Source organism: Urocampus carinirostris, chromosome 7 (genome assembly GCF_059441175.1).
Source record: "Urocampus carinirostris isolate Australia breed hairy pipefish chromosome 7, RoL_Ucar_1.0, whole genome shotgun sequence".
NCBI classification, from domain to species: Eukaryota; Metazoa; Chordata; class Actinopteri; order Syngnathiformes; family Syngnathidae; genus Urocampus; species Urocampus carinirostris.
Genome location: NC_142355.1, coordinates 15927197 through 15944677, shown reverse-complemented (window position 1 = coordinate 15944677; position 17481 = coordinate 15927197). Strand labels below are relative to the sequence as shown.

The 17481-nt window shown below is 38.4% G+C and overlaps 1 protein-coding gene across 9 annotated transcripts in view; it reads left to right on the top strand.

Moving 5' to 3' along the window:
- shank3a (SH3 and multiple ankyrin repeat domains 3a) overlaps positions 1 to 17481 on the top strand; it is a 292611-nt gene that overhangs the window by 111308 nt on the left and 163822 nt on the right. The window contains exon 1 of one of the 9 annotated variants that reach the window (XM_088339882.1): positions 6520 to 6668. The exons of the other annotated variants lie outside the window; for them this stretch is intronic. Within the exon in view, the coding sequence (XP_088196008.1) occupies positions 6627 to 6668 (42 nt within the window). The 5' untranslated portion in view covers positions 6520 to 6626. Of the gene's footprint in view, positions 1 to 6519; positions 6669 to 17481 lie in introns of those variants that run through there. 9 annotated transcript variants of the gene reach the window in all.

Below are 17481 nucleotides of genomic sequence, written 5' to 3'. Positions count from 1 at the left end.
GCTACCAGAAAGGGCTACCAGTTTGATACTAATTTCTAAAATAACCAGTTATTACTATGTTTTTCTTATCATATTACCAGCTTAAAATTATTAGATGCTCAGTCCACCACTAAACATCATGCCAGTCAGAAATCAAAATTGCCAGAAATTCACAATTGCCCATGATCTATTTTCAGAACCAGTCTGTGGGCTACTCATGTGGTCTTAGGAGGGCCACCTGGTGCCCACAGGCATCATGTAAGAGGACCCTAGTGTAGTGCAACCAAAAACGAAATGCTAAAAAAGAAGATTTCAAACTACAGAGACTCAAAGTAATTAAACTGCACAAAGTATTTTGTAAGGTTTTTGTTGTTTTCGGGTAACTGTAGCAGCAAAATGGCCGACATTTATGGAGAGGCTTATGTCATGTCAAATATATACACATTTTTCAATGTACTATATGTACAGCAACCTTGGGTGTCCTGAAAGGTGCTTGGAAGTACAATGCATTATTATTCTTATTATTATTAAGTATGTTTAGATGTATTACATGCATGTATTTCCTAAAATTCAGATCATTATGTATATTTACTTTAATACTTACTTTAACTAGTGCTATTTTAATATTCACGCCTCATGGATCCCTTAACCACCTGGGTTGTAGGGGCACCACTTCCTGTGGTGTGTTTTGGGCAGGTACAGCCTAGCAATGCCCATCCCTCGCCAGGCTGGATTTTGGGTAGGTGGTTGCTCCCGCACATGAAACAGTACTGATTGCAATCTTTACCAGTAGTAGGAGAGTCTTCTTGATTTGACTCTGATACAGCACTTGCATCATTTGGTGTCCGATTTCTTTCGTTGTAAATCACCATCCCACTCTTCAGGGATGAGCCAGATCTTGGCATTGACAGGCAGCGGCGTGTGTGTGATAATACTGATACAAAATCATGACTCACTGAGAGAAAACGTTTTTTTGGGAAGTGTTAAGTATCAAATCATACAATATGCATTGCATCACTTTGCGTTACGTATTTTGCTTTTGTGACAGATTGGGAGTTGCTAAAGTATACACACTGCCCTTTTAGGAGTATTATTTGTTGAAGTTGTTCTGATTTTGCTGGTTATATATTTTTTGAAATACATGGTTTAAATTGCACAATCTTGTTCAATACATTTGAATACTGTTTGTTGTTGTTGTTGTTTTTGCTTGGTTTGGTTTGTTTCTTCGGTTAGGTTTGGATGGAGTGTCCTGAAGTCAGACCAGTTGACAATCACTGTTTTAAGGCAGCGTTTGTTAAGCTTTTTCCATTAATGTTCCTGCAGTAATTTTTGTTTTCAAGTCAAGTCAAGTCACATTTATTTATATAGCTCTTAATCACAAAAATGTCTCAAAGGACTGCACAGGATTACAATTACCTGATCTTAAACGGACATGCGGGCAAGGAACAACTCAAAACCTCAGCGTGAGGAAAAAGAGAAACCTTTAGAAGGGGCCTCACAAGTGGTAATCCCCCGTCCAGAATGACGAGGGTGAAATAGATTTACAATTACAATACACAAACATAGTAAACACTAGGTAACATGTTGAAAATTTGTCCGGAAAGTCCATGAGAGCAACGACGCCACCAGCCTGTAAACTAGTCCAGAAAGTCTATGACGGCCACGACGCAGCTTCCCATCTCTGCCAGCTGGTCAATGCAGGCGTTGACATGCTTCAAGGTCAGACGCTGGTCCACTAACTCATCTCAAATCGTCCTTCTTCGTATCACCACCAGGCAGGGAGTCGGAAAAAGACAGGACAATACAAAATATGAGGTGGGCATCAATCATATGCTTTTGCGTGTGTCTTAAGTCGAGATTTCAAAACTTCCATTGAGGTTGCAGATCTTATCTCCGGTGGCAGGGCATTCCATAGCACCGGGGCCCGGATGGAGAACGCTTTCAAGCCTGCAGACTTTTTAGCTCTCGGTGTCACAAGTAGACCGGCATTTTCCGAGCGGAGGCTCCGTGCAGGAACATAGGGGGAAATCAAATCAGAGAGATAAGAGGGTGCAAGTCCATGCAAACATTTGTGTGCTAATAAGAGAACCTTAAAGTCACATCTTAAGTGGACTGGGAGCCAGTGCAAGTTGGCCAATACAGGAGTAATATGTTCAAACTTTTTGGTATTAGTCAAAAGCCTGGCTGCTGCATTCTGAACCAGCTGCAAACTTTTAAAGCTAGACGTCGGGAGACCAGAAAGCAATACATAACAGTAATCAAGCCGAGAAGTAATAAACGCGTTAATTAAAACCTCTGCATCTGATTGGGACAGCATCGAACGAATCTTCGCAATATTATGGAGGTGGTTTAAAGCTATTCCAGTAATATTTTTCACGTGTGACTGAAATGACAGATTAGGATCAAATATAACACCTAGATTTTCGACCGAGTCACTATGGGTGATATTACATTTGTCTAGGTTCAGGGCAGTGTTTGAAACCAACTCACAACAATGAGCTGGACCAATAATCAACATTTCATTTTTTTCTGGGTTAAGGCGCAAAAACTTAAGTGACACAATTTTGAATCTCAGTAAGGCAAGCCTCCAGATTTCTACAACTTAACTGTCCAGTTGTCTCCAGTGGCACATACAGTTGAGTGTCATCTGCATTGCAGTGGAAACTAATATTATACTTGTGGATAATGAAGCCAAATAACCCCCCCCCCACCCCCCCTTTCACTGAGGATGTTTAAAATAAACTCCATCCAAAATTAATTCGGTAAGAAAGTATAAATACGTTATTCATTCAGTCATTTTCTGACCAATTGTCCTTAATTTGGGACACTCTGGACTGGTTGCCAGCCAGATGCAGGGCACAAGGAGACAACCATTCACATGCTCCCTCGAACTTAATGTGGACCTGCCAATCAACCTGTCATAAATAATTTTATTGGACGTAGTAGGAAATTGAAGTGCCTGGATGGTGAGAAAATCCTTAAATGTTTATTCGCACATTTTCTTTTATTTTGCTGTCTTACAAGGAAGATTGCTTATGATGCCAGGGTTGGGTTATTTCGACTATTATTGACTTGAGATCTTGTGCACTTTATGCATCATAATTTCTAGAACTTTTAGGATTTTTCTGCATGTTTTAACTTTGGAGATTTGATGAAAAGAGAGGGCTCGAGTGGACTTTTAGAACAGGTTTGACTTTTAAATCTTGAGGGTTTTGTACTGTCCTCTCCTGATCGTCTTGCAGGTTCAAAATTCATTGATATCTTCTCTCCTTATTTAGAGTGTCTATTAAACTAGATACGTATCACCGGAGAAAACCCGCTTAGGCAAGAAGATAACATGCAAACTCCACACGGGGAAGCCAGTAGTAGGAATTGAGCTTGGGACCTATGAACTTTGAGATGGGGTGCTTACCAGTCACCCACTGTGCCACTGCTACAAACCATAAACCAGTTTAAAAAGATTGTATCATGAGCAGGCAAATTTGGTATTTATGTTTCTTATTCATTGATCTTTTTTTAATCTGCAATTTGATTTCTTTTTAAAAATATAGTATTATGTTTTTATGTTTTTACTTTTTATTATAAAAGCATTGAAATAGTTTCTTTCTTCTTTTTTTTCTTTTTTTTACCGTTGAAATTTGATTTTTAAAAAAGCAAAGTAAATCAGAAAAAATAAACTTTTGCATTTCATTTCACTGGAAATTTGAAGTGAACAGTCAAACAAAATATGAAATGTCCCAAAATAATGCATTAATTCTGTTAATAATTTTGGACACCGTTAGAGGAGAATGTATAGAATGCAATTATTATTCATCACTGTTGTTCGTTATTTTGATGATTAGGCACATTGCACATCATTGTCACTTTTGGCCAATCATGTTGCTATTCTTTGAGCACACCCTATAGCGCGGATCTGCTACTGTAACCATTTGTTTTTGGAGGCTAGGGCTTCCCTGTTCTTGCAAGTTCAAGATTCAATGATGTTTTCTGTCGTTCTTCTGATTGTCCCCTAAACTTATCAATCAGAAAACGTAATGCTAAAATACTTTAATAAGAATGTATACACGTAATTAAACATTTTTGGGTTTTTTTAAACTTAGAATCTAGCTAAAATGGTAAGCTTTTCACTAGGAAATTAGGTAAATTGCAAAAGACAAATGTTAAAAAACAATAATAACCCCTAAAACATGTCAATATATCAATTTTTGTAGTACATTATTTTAAAATTTCAAATACATCAAAGTGCCTTCACGCACACACTTATGTTTATGCACCTCTATTGTGAGAACCAATATTTTAAGCAATTAGCTTGTTTTATATGACAGTACTGTTCACAATGGCGTCCGAGTGACCAGACATAGTACCCCAGAGTGCCACTAGATACTGGACTGTGCTGAGCTTATCTGGATTTCTCAGCATAGAAAATGCCTCATGTTATTGACTGACAGTGTTCCACCCACTTATTATTCGTTATATGTGCGGCTGTCTTGTGTCTGTTAAATAGTTGGCGTTTGAACGTGAAAGCTTGTAATTTCTTTGATATATTGTAAACAACCCGAGTTTTTGTCTTTGCGTGTGTGTGCGAGAGCACCTGACCAGTCCTGATTCAGCATCCTCCTTTCTGTTGATTGTGATGACAACATGCATTCTCCTCATCTTTGCAGCCTTTATTCGAATGCATTGTGTTCATGTTTCCCGAATCACTATAGAACCATAGTTTCAATCGTTTGTTTTTTTTTCTCAGTAAATCACTCAGCATCTCAATCACTCAGTTAGTTAGTTAGTTAGTTACTCTTGAAATCAACATTTAAACCCACCTTAAATTTTAATCAAAATAAGACCCAAAGCCTTAACTTCTTTATTGCGTGAGAAAAAAAAACAATATTATCGGAATTACAATATATACAGATGATGAGACTGATTCAATATGTCATGGTTACAATGGCGCCCAATTGGTCCCCGCTGTGTGGCGCCAGGTTCTGTCATGGTTGCCACGGCGCCCAATTGGTCCCGCCCAATGACACCAGCTGAAACGCGTTGACAGATTGCTGCCGGACTACTTAAACGCAGTCTCGTGAGTTGCCTGGTGTCAGAGCTTCTGCGAAACTTCTGCTAGACTCAGTTTGATATGCCAAGTCCTGTGAATCTCCGTTTTTGCCTCTGTTTTGATCCTGTTTTATTTTTTGCCCGATTTGTTTGATTTGAATCTACTTCCGCGACCATCTTAACCTGGATCTAGTGTGCGCGCATTCCTCTTCTCCCTGATAAATTGTGAGTAACGTTACGCGATTGGGTTCTCATTCCTGTTTCCTGTCCTGGTTCGTGACACAATATCAACTGTTATCATTTAGTTTTAGAGGTAACACTAGTAATAGTAGTATTTATGTCATCCATGAATAACACAAATTCCATAAAATAAATAAAATAATTAAATCTGAGAAATGTGTGATGTCATGACTATTATAATTTGTGTTTAAATAAAAATGTTAATCAAAATAATAAAGACATTTTAAAAGTGAATTATTGGTAAATGTTATTTTTTACAAATAATACAATTAAACATGATGGGAATCATGCAAAACATGTTCTTTTCATTTAAAGTCTACTTACCATATTCGAGGAGTTGTTTACCTGTAAGAGTAACACCAAGGATGAATATTGTATTGAATTTAGTATTTTGAAGTGAAGCTGATAGTTTGGTAAGCATGTTCTCTATGCTTGAGGTATCTATATAATCTCAAAATAATACGTCGTTACTGACATTACCAGACATGTCCACTATGTAATGTTAATATACTTTACACATTTTCAGCCTGTAGTTCTCTATTTTATCTTAATTTTATATTGGTTTTAAAATTGACATGTATGTTTTGGTGCTGAATTTTATGATTTTTATTTTTTTATATATATATTTTTTTGTGCGATTTGTACTCCAGGTACGACATAAATGTATGTGCTTCCTTTTTAATTATGTCGTTTTTGTCTAGTGCGACTTATACTCTGGATCGATTTTTAATCCGGAAAATACTGTATGTAAAAACAATTTCATATCTTAATGGGGAAAGCCACAGTCTGAAATATGAAATTGGCAAAGCTGTCTATTTCAGTTTAAGTAACCCCACAAACGTAATGTACAACTGAGAAATTATGACAATCAATAAACAGCTTTTTCAAAAATGTGGCAGAGCTGTAGTGCAAAAGAAGGCTAACATGTATCGACTCCCCTCAGTATTGGAAAATCCAACCCTGTTTTGCACATTTTTTATTCACCCTTGTTCATATTTCATCTGTTGACGTGGTATTGGCCAAGTGAGCCTGCATCCGAGCCAGCCTGTTTGAAAGGACACAACAAAGCTGTCCTACCCTTGCTGCTACTCGGGTGGGTGGAATTAGTTGTGAGTGTTGACCAGAATGTGTATTTTTTTGACATACAATACAATCAGCTTGTGTATGCGTAGCTCTGAGTGGCATCGAGGCTCTGTGCTTTGTTGTGGCCTCTAACTAAGCCAACACTGCCAGCTAACACTGGACTCCCTGCTGGAGTCGCTCAAAGAAATATATGCATTGCAATTTAGACTGTATGTGTACATACCACAGCATTTTCTGCAGCACTTTCTTAAAAGGATCAATCGCCCAGGGACATTGTAATGCTGCGTTTGGATGGAGCTGCAAGGAGCAACGCCACCGAGGTTGGAATTTGAGCTTTCTTATGTAATTACATACTTTGCCGCTGAACTTATTGTGCTTCGTCTTCCGCTTTGGCTGTCCTGCTTTCTCAGATATTGGGGATAATTATTGGCCAGCTTTCAACCTCCTTTTGGAAAAGTCAAAACCTATGGAAGATTTTCGTCTGCAGTATTGGTGTTTATCTGTATATTTTCCTCCTTTGTGCAAGCAGTTGGGGTCATACAGCTTTACTCTTGGTCTTTTAAAGCCACAGTGTGTATTTTACAGCGACATCCTAGTGGTGTGAAAATACTAAATTTAAATAAAACATCATCAATTCAAGTAATAGCCAAAAACCAAGAACGTATTTGAAGAGGCAAAGTCAAATTTACAAATAAATTAATCTACATCTTATTAATAATTTAATTGTCAGAGCATGAAAGCAAGTGTAGCATATAGAAAACCGTGTTAATGTATTACTTTAACTTATAAATGAAGTCTGTGTTGCTCATTTTGAATAAAAGCATACGTAAATAGGTAATCCTGCATTATGAAGAAAAAAAATGCATGAAAAACGAAAAAAAATAAATAAATACCGGATGGTTTGATTTGCTGTTTGGGGCTTGAAGAGTGTGCCGAATCAGAATTATTGGTCTCACTTTCGCCCTCTGCCATGGGGCAGGGGAATTGCGTGCATCTCATTGCATCTGCAGATGCTCAGCACAGTAATATGTATTTATATAATTTCCAATATTCATAACATATTATGGAAATACAGAAATACATAGAAAATCCCCAAATTTTGAAGATAAATTATAAAGAACTTAAACACTGAATAAATATAACAATTTCATATATTTTCAATTTATTATTACCATGTTGACAGGTGAGGCTGCCTCCCCTGACTTTATGCCATTGGGAAAAACACATGTATAACTTATAAACATGGATTCATTTGATAGAATCAATATACATCTGCAATTTTATTAAACAAGTTGTTGTTTGGCTGATATCTTACTTCCATAAAAGTCTGAAGACTTTTGCAAGCTAGTTTGTCCACGTGGTGCTTTTAGGAGTTAACGGCTGATTACTGTGATTGAGGCATCCGGTGCTTTTTTTTCCCCTAGTTCCCTTTCTAGCCACTCATGGTCACCACTGTGTTGCAAGCTATGCCTCACCGCTAGTTTTCATTGTTATTGTTAGCTGATCCTTGTAGATAAAGCTTGTTTTGTCTTTCGACAGCTGGTCATGCAAGTAGTTGCGTAATTCAGGGTCTCTATGCTTGACAAATTCAGTTTTGCTTTTTAAATCTTGTATGAGCTTTTTTAGTAGCTTCTCCTGCTAGCCACTAACACTAGCCACTTACACCAGCTCTGACCTACTCCAGCTCACTCAGGCTTTTGTTGTTGCTCGTAGGAATTAAAACCAGCTTTCATGTCCTGTCGCTGGCTAAAATTCATCCTCTCTCACCCAAGAATATAAGAAAGTAGGCTACCGTTATGGGATCTCAGACGGACCTAAATGCAGGACAAAAGGAGACGTAAAACGGGGATGTGACTAAACCCCAATATGGGACGTGAATTCAATAAACCAAAACAGAACTCATGAATGATAAGGGGAAGTTGAACCGGGACAGCTGATGAGGGAAAACTTGAGAGGGAGAGTCTTGAGAAGGAAATTTGGCAATTCCTTTAAGATGATGCCTGGAGTGGCAGATCTTGGGACAAAAAGGGAAGCAAAGAAGAGAGTCATGGGAGGACAAGCTTGTCATCTTGGCAAGAGCATGTCTTGAGTAGCATTCAAAACAAATCAACAACATAAGGTGAGAGCTCAGGGTATTTACGGTAGAGGTTGGCTAATTAGATTTGGAAATGGGGTGTTGCTGCCATCTCTTGGAGAAGGGGAAGGGCCGCAAGCACTGGACCATGGCAGCTACTGAAATTGTTGTATAAATGGTTTCCCTCAAACTTCCATAGTGTGTTTCATTCTAAGCTACCATGATCAATAGTGTTAAAATATTACACACTGTTACTTCATTTTTTGAGATTATTTATTCATATATTTTGAACATTTTCCATTATTTCCTCACCTCAGTTAAGTGAATATTAACCTAAATTTTGCTTAACAAAAAAAAAAAAAACAGAACAAACATTTTGACAAGAATATTAGTCACATTTTGAAAATATTTTTAAATAAGCTGTATAAAATGTGATTTAATTTATTTTTTCTTCATTTTTCAGAGAGTAAAACTTTACAGTGAGTTATAAAATAACTGTAAACATTTTTTTTTTGGTTTGGTTGTTTTTTCCAAATCACTCGACAAACGCTTTATTTGCATTGAAATGTAACACTTAGCGATGCCATGGTTGTTGTTGCTATAGTAACACCACTCTCTTTTTTCTTTTCACATTAGGGAATGTTTTCCTTCTGCACTCATGAATGATACATCCAGTATGTTCGTCTTAAATGCAATGAATTATGAATCATGCGCACGTGTGTGAGGGGCTGGAATGTGAAACAAAAATGTCATAAAGTAGCTTCCAGTGCTTTGGTATAAAACTGTATTTAAAGCTTTTAGTGCAGTAATTAAAAAGCTGAAAAAGGATAAGATTTGTTTAGAGACATAATCTATTACAGGATAAAGGTTTTTCGTCAGGAAATAAATCCTTCCACTCGAGGTAGAGTCCGTAACGTGTGATAGTGTCTTGCCCTTTTTTTGTAGCAGGGAGCTTTACATTATAATCTCGTAAGATATGGATACAGTAACGGGGATTATAGTAGAGAGGGTGAGCCAGAGAGCAAAAGAGACACACAATCATGGAAAAGCTCCAACTCTGTATGTGTGTGCGTTGGTAATGAAAGATCTAATCACACACTTAAACATTGTATTTAATGTGGTCCTTATTAGGGCAAGAGTAATTTAATGCGCAGTCTACCCTCTTGTTCTATATTGACTGTTAACAGTTGTAATGTAATTATTGTCGCATTATTTTAAAAATACAGTAAGTTGTTTTAAGTAATGTCGGACATGTGACCCAATTTCAATTTGCAGCCTTTCTGTTAACATTTTAGAAGGACTGGTTTTTTCCAAATTTTCACTCGACATGCTTTAATTTCATTGAAATGTCACACTTAATGATGCCATGGATGTTGTTCTTTTTGCTTGTTTAAGTATTCTTCTTGTTATTTTTCCTAAAACAACAGGGAACAAATTATACTACAACTTGAAAAACACATTATAAATCAAGCAAAATCAAAATTTACAGCAAACCTATTAACCAAAATTAATAAACCATCTCACCTCCTGAGCCACAGTGACCTCAAATGATAGGAACATCTTTATACTGTCAATTGAGGCTACATAGTAATTTAAGCTTTAACCATAAGGAAACTAGTGTTGGGGATTCATATTTAAACATTTTCAAATACAGATGAGCCTAGATATTTTTTTAATGAAAAATTTTGCCCTGGCTCCGTGAAGGTTGGAAACTACTAACATAAAGGGTGTGCAGAGAAAGACAAGGATGCCTGAGTTTTATAGTTCGGATTTGATTCTGTCTATTTTTTTAGACTACAGGTATGTTTACTCTGGCTTATAGCTTGTTTGGCAATTTTAGAGTGCCTTATTACAAACTGCGAGTGTGTGCACATCAAAAGGATGAATCGGGAAAAAAATGAAAAAATAAAAAAGGAAATGTAGAGGGAAAACATGGAGTGTAAAAGGCCACCAGGTTGTCTGTGCGTGAGCATCTGCCTGTGAGCGGTGGCCTACATGAGCTAAAGTGTTTGCAAGTCAGGATGTACCGAAACAACTTTTTTCGATTTAAAACAAAAATGTGAAAAGTCTGGATGAAAAGAATAAATTGAAACACTGAAATAAATGAACGAATAAGTAAGAAATACATATATGTTCCACAAGTTTCTAAAAGTGCACGATTTAACATTAGGAACAAATAACTGACATCAGACATGCTGTTGATTTAAGTATATTTTTTTGTTCAATTTTCCTAAAACAAATAAGACACTTATGTGCTTTAAACAATTTCCTGTCCGACAACGTGCAACGGATAAGGTAAAACTAGTGAAGTATCTAAAATGCAAATAAGGACGCTCCCCTACTTATGACCATTTTTTATTGTGTGCACCTTTTTCCAAGTACAGGACAGTACTGCAGTGCTTCTTTCCACCGCTACCGGCATGTGGCGCTCTGATAGGTCACCCAGCATCCACTCCGAATAAAAAGATCCAGCCTCTACTTCCTCGTTTCTGTGTAATGTAAACACACTGCATTGTATCTCTAGCACGCTAAGAACTTTGCCGTTTTTGTTTTTTTAAAGTTTGTGCATCCATCCAATATGGTTGGTGTAAAGTGTGAAGAAGAGGCTTGACATTTCTTTTGAAATTAAAGTGGAATAAAAAAGCTTGATGTGGTTGAGAAAATATTTCATGTTGAAGATGTCTGTATATTGTTTGTTTATGACCCTTCCTGAAATGGCAACATCCATTGCAGCCTGTTCATCCTGGAAGGTGGTTACCTTAGGGGCCGGTCACACAGACATTTGCGGCTGAATCACGGCTAAAATTTTGCGGGTTTTTTTTGCCCGTGCTTGCCCGCGCTGGAAAATGCGCAAAATTGGCCAACCCGCTGTTCATCGGTGGTATGCCCGCAAAACACGCCGGCCACTGTTCCGCTTCCTCATCGTGTCATTTCTGCGTCATTTTCTCGTGTGGACCACGGGTATAAAAGCTCCCGAGTCGGTGTTAAGCCCAAATCCGACTCCTACGCAACACCCCCAACCAACCCCCCACTCAGTTGTGCTCGGCAAATCGCGCTGTATATACGCAGAGAAAGGCGTTTGACTGTCACACGCATAACACGCTAATTTCACGTAATAATACTGCGATACAGGCGCAGAACACGCTATTACCATGCTCCACCCACGATTACCCGCTGAAATTTCCCGTCCTACCCATGTGTAACCACGCCCTGGCCGCGGCCAGAGCACGTCGTTCCGCGTCATTTCTGCGTCATTACCTCGTGTTGACCACGTGTGCGGCACGCGGTTTTACACGTGCTCAAACTTTTGAGCAGCTCAAAAGTTTTGAACGCGGCCAACCACGTGAAAAATTCCGACCGCGAGTAAAGCACTGCTGTATCTCGTCTATATGGCGGTCTCAAAACGTCCAACAGCGCCCAACGGCATCTGGTTCAGCCTCAATATGCTCGTGAAAGGCTGTGTACCCGCGCTCTGAAGAATTGAGCAGCGCAAAACTTTTTCGCGCTGCCACCCGCGCGCGTATTTCCGACCTCGTGTTAAGCACCGCTGTATCTCGTCTTAATGGCGAACTCAATGCGTCCAATAGCGTCCGCCTCAAAGGCAGAAGTTTCTGGCCGTGATTCAGCCGCAAATGTCTGTGTGACCGGCCCCTTATGTGCAGTCCCTTCTCAAGGTGTCTTAATGTCCCCGTGCTGAGGTTTTTAGTTTTTCCTTGCCCTTTTGTTGGTTTTGGATCAGGGGATGGTGTAATAATAGTCTGTAATTCATACAGTCCTTTGAGACTTCTTGTTAAGGGCTATACAAATAAACCTGACTTGACTTTACTACTCATGACCATCATCTCCTGGCTTTAAGTCATGATTGCATTGTAAGATAGCCTGTTCATGATTTGCGTGAACTAAATAGAAATTAAAAAAAAATCCTGCAGGGACAAGCATGACATATCTCTCCTAAACCACTGATGTGAGGGGCGCCTCACAAAACTTTAAGGCATATTTTTTTCTCAAAACTTTGGTCAGATGGTTGTTGTGTAATCATAGTCTGAATTGTTCTCGCTGGATGGGCAGCAGGCTTTTGTGTATCAACCGGCTCACACTCAAATCCCGAGCTCATCCCCACCAAATGTTTAGTCTGCCTCGCTGCTTCTTGAGGCAACGTGCCTGTCCTCCTGCACTCGCAATTTGGCCGCTCGCCTCGGAGTAACACGCTCACAGACAGTTTCGTAATATGTGTTGACGGGCACCGGGGTACTTTAGGAACTGGCAGAGTTTAAGAATAATGCCAAAACTTGGTAAAGGAAAAGGCTGTAAAGTTGACTGTTTTTGGATGTGTATTTCTCAGCCTTCCATGCTATGAAATTAACCTGTTTTTATATTTAGGAATATAAAATCATCATCACACACATACACATGGTCACGTTTCAAAGATCAGTCTAATTCAATTTTCTTTGTAAATACGTTTCTCAATTTTATTTCATTTTCTTGTCACGTCGCGCTTATGTGTGACTTCATTTCCTGTTTATGTGTCAAGAAAATAAACCACGCCTACTGACCGATTGGGGGGAGTTCGGTCGGGGATTCTGGGATGATGGCTGTTCGGCCGTGCCCGTTCCATTCGCGAGAGAGGTTAAAATCTAAATGAGTGTTTTCATCTGAGTAATTCTGCCAACAGAGAGTTTATATCTTGTATATCTCTCACAAAGGCTAAAACACAGATTTTGTTTTCCTTCAGAAAATCACTCAAAGTGTATCTTTGGTTTCCTCCAAAAAGAAAAATTTGTGATCATGCCATAGCAAACGTGGGACAAACCTCAGGAACCTGGCTTTGCCTAAGGAAGGTTTATTTACAACGCTACTGCTTATTTTTTTGCACATAAGAAGTAAGAAGGGGATGGTGAATGCTGTCAAAATGTTAGCGCTTCCAAGCTTTTACCATTTCTCTAAAATCCATGTGTCTATCTGCTCCAATTACTTTTAGCCGCTAGCTGGATTTTGGCTAATCTTTACACGCTAACACAACAGAGTTAATGATCTGCAGTTCAGAAGTCTAAATATAAGCGGACATAATGCGTGCGACATTCAATCTGGTTGTCCCCGAAGTTGATTGGTTAGTGCTAAATTATGTGCTCGAAGAATTTTGTGAATATGATTTAGTTGGTTTGATACTGGTTTCTTGCATTACACTGTGCCAACTACTAGGTTATAATTTAAAGCGTGCTTCTCAATTATTTTGTGGCCAGGAAGATGATAGATAGATAGATAGATAGATAGATAGATAGATAGATAGATAGATAGATACTTTGTTCATCCCCGAAGGGAAATTCACATTTCCAGCAGCATCCCTGAGCTGAGAACAATCGAGAACAATCGAAAATAACACGGGAGCTGCTGGAGTGGCTGCCATTCGTGACGGCGCCGGAAGAAAAGATTCAATTTGAATCATTTACAAACAAACAAACAATTGAATCATGTACAAACAAACAAACAAAATATTCATGTTTCAATAAGTGGAGTGTTAATAAAATATTTCTGATACTGATATAACCAGATAAAACTAATTTTAAGTTACCTGTCCAAATGAATGTTGTGCCATCTCACCTTTCCCACTCTCTCTCCTGCAGTTGACTTGCTGCTGCTCGCTCCTGAAACTAATACTTACCTCTTTGTGTATTGCCTGCATATGGCGACACCCTCTTTCAGCTTGTCTGTCAGAACCTTGATCTGAAATGCTCTCTGCTCAATGATATGATGCCAACCATGCTCGCTGGTTTACTGATGTTAGAGTCACAATCCGCACTAAAGATGTAGATTTAGGCTTGGCATTAGTCAGGACCAAATTATAAGAAAACAAGTCTCATGTGAAATACGGGAAAAGTGCCTCAAATGACAAATGATAGCTTAATACATTTGGTCTCATGATGTCTGCTGCCAACATTTTTAACACAGCAAACATGCCGATCTTTGTCTCCATCCATGATCGCAGTAAAGCCTTCGTGCGCGAGCCTCAGTGTGCCTCAATCTTGGACAGGGTTGGGTAGGGTTACTTTCACTTGATTACTTTCAATAACTTTTGGATTACTCCAATACCAAATATGCTCATAAAAGACAAAAGAAACTAAATATGAATAAAATGACTAAATTTTGTGTAGACTTGGGGAGTAACGGAATACATGGAACGGCAAAAATGATGTTGGCAAGCTGTTTGGATTGATTTTCATTTTGTTTGTGTCGCATTTTATGTTAGTTATGCTGGAGATCAAAGAGATCAAAGCCAGGAGAGAAAGCTTACCACGTGTTGTGAGTCATAATTTGATTCATATTTAGTTTATTTTGTCTTTTATTAGCATATTTGGTCTTGGAGTAACCCAAAAGTAATTCAAAGTAATCCAGTTAAAGTAACCCTACCCAACCCTGTTCCTGGAGAACCACTAAGTTACAGTAATCCCTCGCTGTATTGTGGTTTACTTTTCACGGTTTCGCTACTTCAGGGATTTGCATCGTGTATTGTGTTCTGCAATAGTATTGGCTAAACAGTCTCTGCGCTTATAAATATTTGAAGGTGGCTATTTGTAAAAAAATTAAAAAAAACAGTTTATATCATACTTCTAATAGTTAAACCAGTTAAGAATATTTGTTCTTAGGTTTCAGACAGCGTTTTTAATTGTATAATAATTGTAATAAAGGTTTCTCTTTCACGGATTTTGCCAATCATGGGTTCATTTTGGGACCTAGCCCCTGCGATAAACTAGGAAATACTGTACTACCATTCATGTTCCTGTCTCTTAAAAGCTAATAAGCCCCCTAAACACGTACTTATAAAAAATAGGGAAATATACTATTCAGTGCAGCAACTAAGACCACTAGTACTTTTTGTTCAACATAACAGTCCACTTTATTTAGAAAACAAAGGCAAAATTAACTTCACTCAAAATACTAAGTGAATATAACTTTGATATTTTGATTGGGATTTTGTTTTTTCCCCCAGTTTATCAAAACTTTGGTTACATATGAACAATATCAACTTGTATATGATTGGTCAAAAGGATTTACAATTTTCCTTATCTGCAGCACCTTCTCAAAGTTTCTCAATTTCTTAATGCTGGGATATTGAGTTTTTACTTGCCCTAATGTAGGTTTTAGACCAGGGGGTGGTGTAATAATAGTCTGTAGTCTTTACAGTCCTTTGAGAATCCTTGTCTTTAAGGGCCGTACAGATAAACATAATTCGACTTCAGTTAACTTTGACTCATTTTTGCTTTGTATTTTTTGGAAAAGTGACAGCCTGACAAGTTTCTCAAGTCATCCTCGAAGCTATTCCACGATTGTGGCCCATTTAGTTTGCATTTTATTTTGAGTGTTTTAGATCAGCATCCTTTTTTTCCATTTATCTTGCTTTTTTGGAATTTTTGAAATTGTTTTGGTTAGATTTACATTGATATAGACTGCTTTTTCTCTCAAATTTGTACTGTGTTTTAGAAGGGCAGGCTAAAAAGTGTCCTCGTTTGGGATACGTAAGTCGAACACTTTCTTTTGTCATTTGCATTTTTTATCTTGTGAAGTTTGATCTTTAAGCAGTTTTAGTTCATCTGGTCTATGTGAACTCAGCAGCTCTTAATTTGCCAGTAAGTTGTTTGTCATTTTATCTAGTGCTTTTTAAGTAACTCAGGGAAAGGGGAAGTGATACAGCTCGGTTTTGCTCTTTTTGTATTCAAGCCAAGCGTTACACAAATTTGGTTTTCTCTTTCAGGCCCGTATTGTCATTCCAGCGCATCCCTAGCCAAAACTGGCTTTTGTGTTTTTCAGCTTGTTGTTGCAATTGTGCCGTCTCGGTCAAAAGACCTCTAGCAGAGTGATCGGTGATATTGCAATCTGGATGTATTGTGTGGTATGACAGTGAAAATTACTCCATACGAGCAACCTCGCCAATGACTACTCAACTGTACCGACCAGCTGCGAGCCACCAGAGGCAAAGCGGACGCCCCAGTAATGATTGTCAATATAGGCCGCCGCGAGTGTTTGACACACTTTGTGTATGTACGGCACATGTACGGTACGTGCTGCATGAATGCACAGACCCATATACAACTGCCCATGGAATAGACAACAATAAGTAAAAGTAAATGGCTGCAAGCGTAGTTGATAAACCCTATCGCTTGTTGCTCTACAACTGTCAGCATCACCAAGTGTTTGTGATGCCTCCCGTTTATAAAATGTATTCACATTCACACGCAAAAAACGGCAACACATGAATAGGTTAAGGTTTATATGATGCTATGGTCTTTCTCAAACATTGTCTGGTTTGCTGTAGGAAAGTGTAAAAAAAATACGGCATACTCGAATAATCTGCCACCTGCCGTATCAGACTATGTCCCTCATTATGTTGTGTTATTATGTTGAAGGATTTTCTGCTCAGGTGATACTACAGGTAATATTTTGGGAACAAAAATTATATATTCAGTGTACTGTGCAAACAAATGGAAAATCATTTTGCAACTTCTCTATTATTCTCCCGATATTTCTAGAAAAAAGGGAAAAAATTATTTAGTAATATATTCATATTTTAAATTTGGGCTACATTGCCTATCTTGATTTAAATTTAAATGGTTAATGTTTAAATTTTAACTTATTAATTTAAACATTTATATTTAGCGCCTCCTAGTGGTAAAAAAAACATATTCATTTCAAACAATCAATACGCATTTGAACAAGCAAAAATACAATACACATTGTTTTAGTAGTCATAAGTCGAGAAATATATATTTCCATCTGCTTATCCTCTATAGAGTCACAGGGGTGCTGGAGCTCATCTTAACTATTCCCCCACAGTGGGCAAGAGACACCCTGAACTGGTTGCCAGCCAGACACTCAGAGACAGACAACCATTCATCTGCTTACTCGTACCTGGGGACAATTTTGACCTGCCATGTATGTTGTTGAAATGTGGGAGGAAACCGGAGGCACGGGGAAGATCGTGCAAATTCTGCACAGGAAGGCTGGTAGCTGGATTTGAAACCTTGACCTCAGAACGGTTCCGCAGACACGCTAACCTCTCAGCCGCT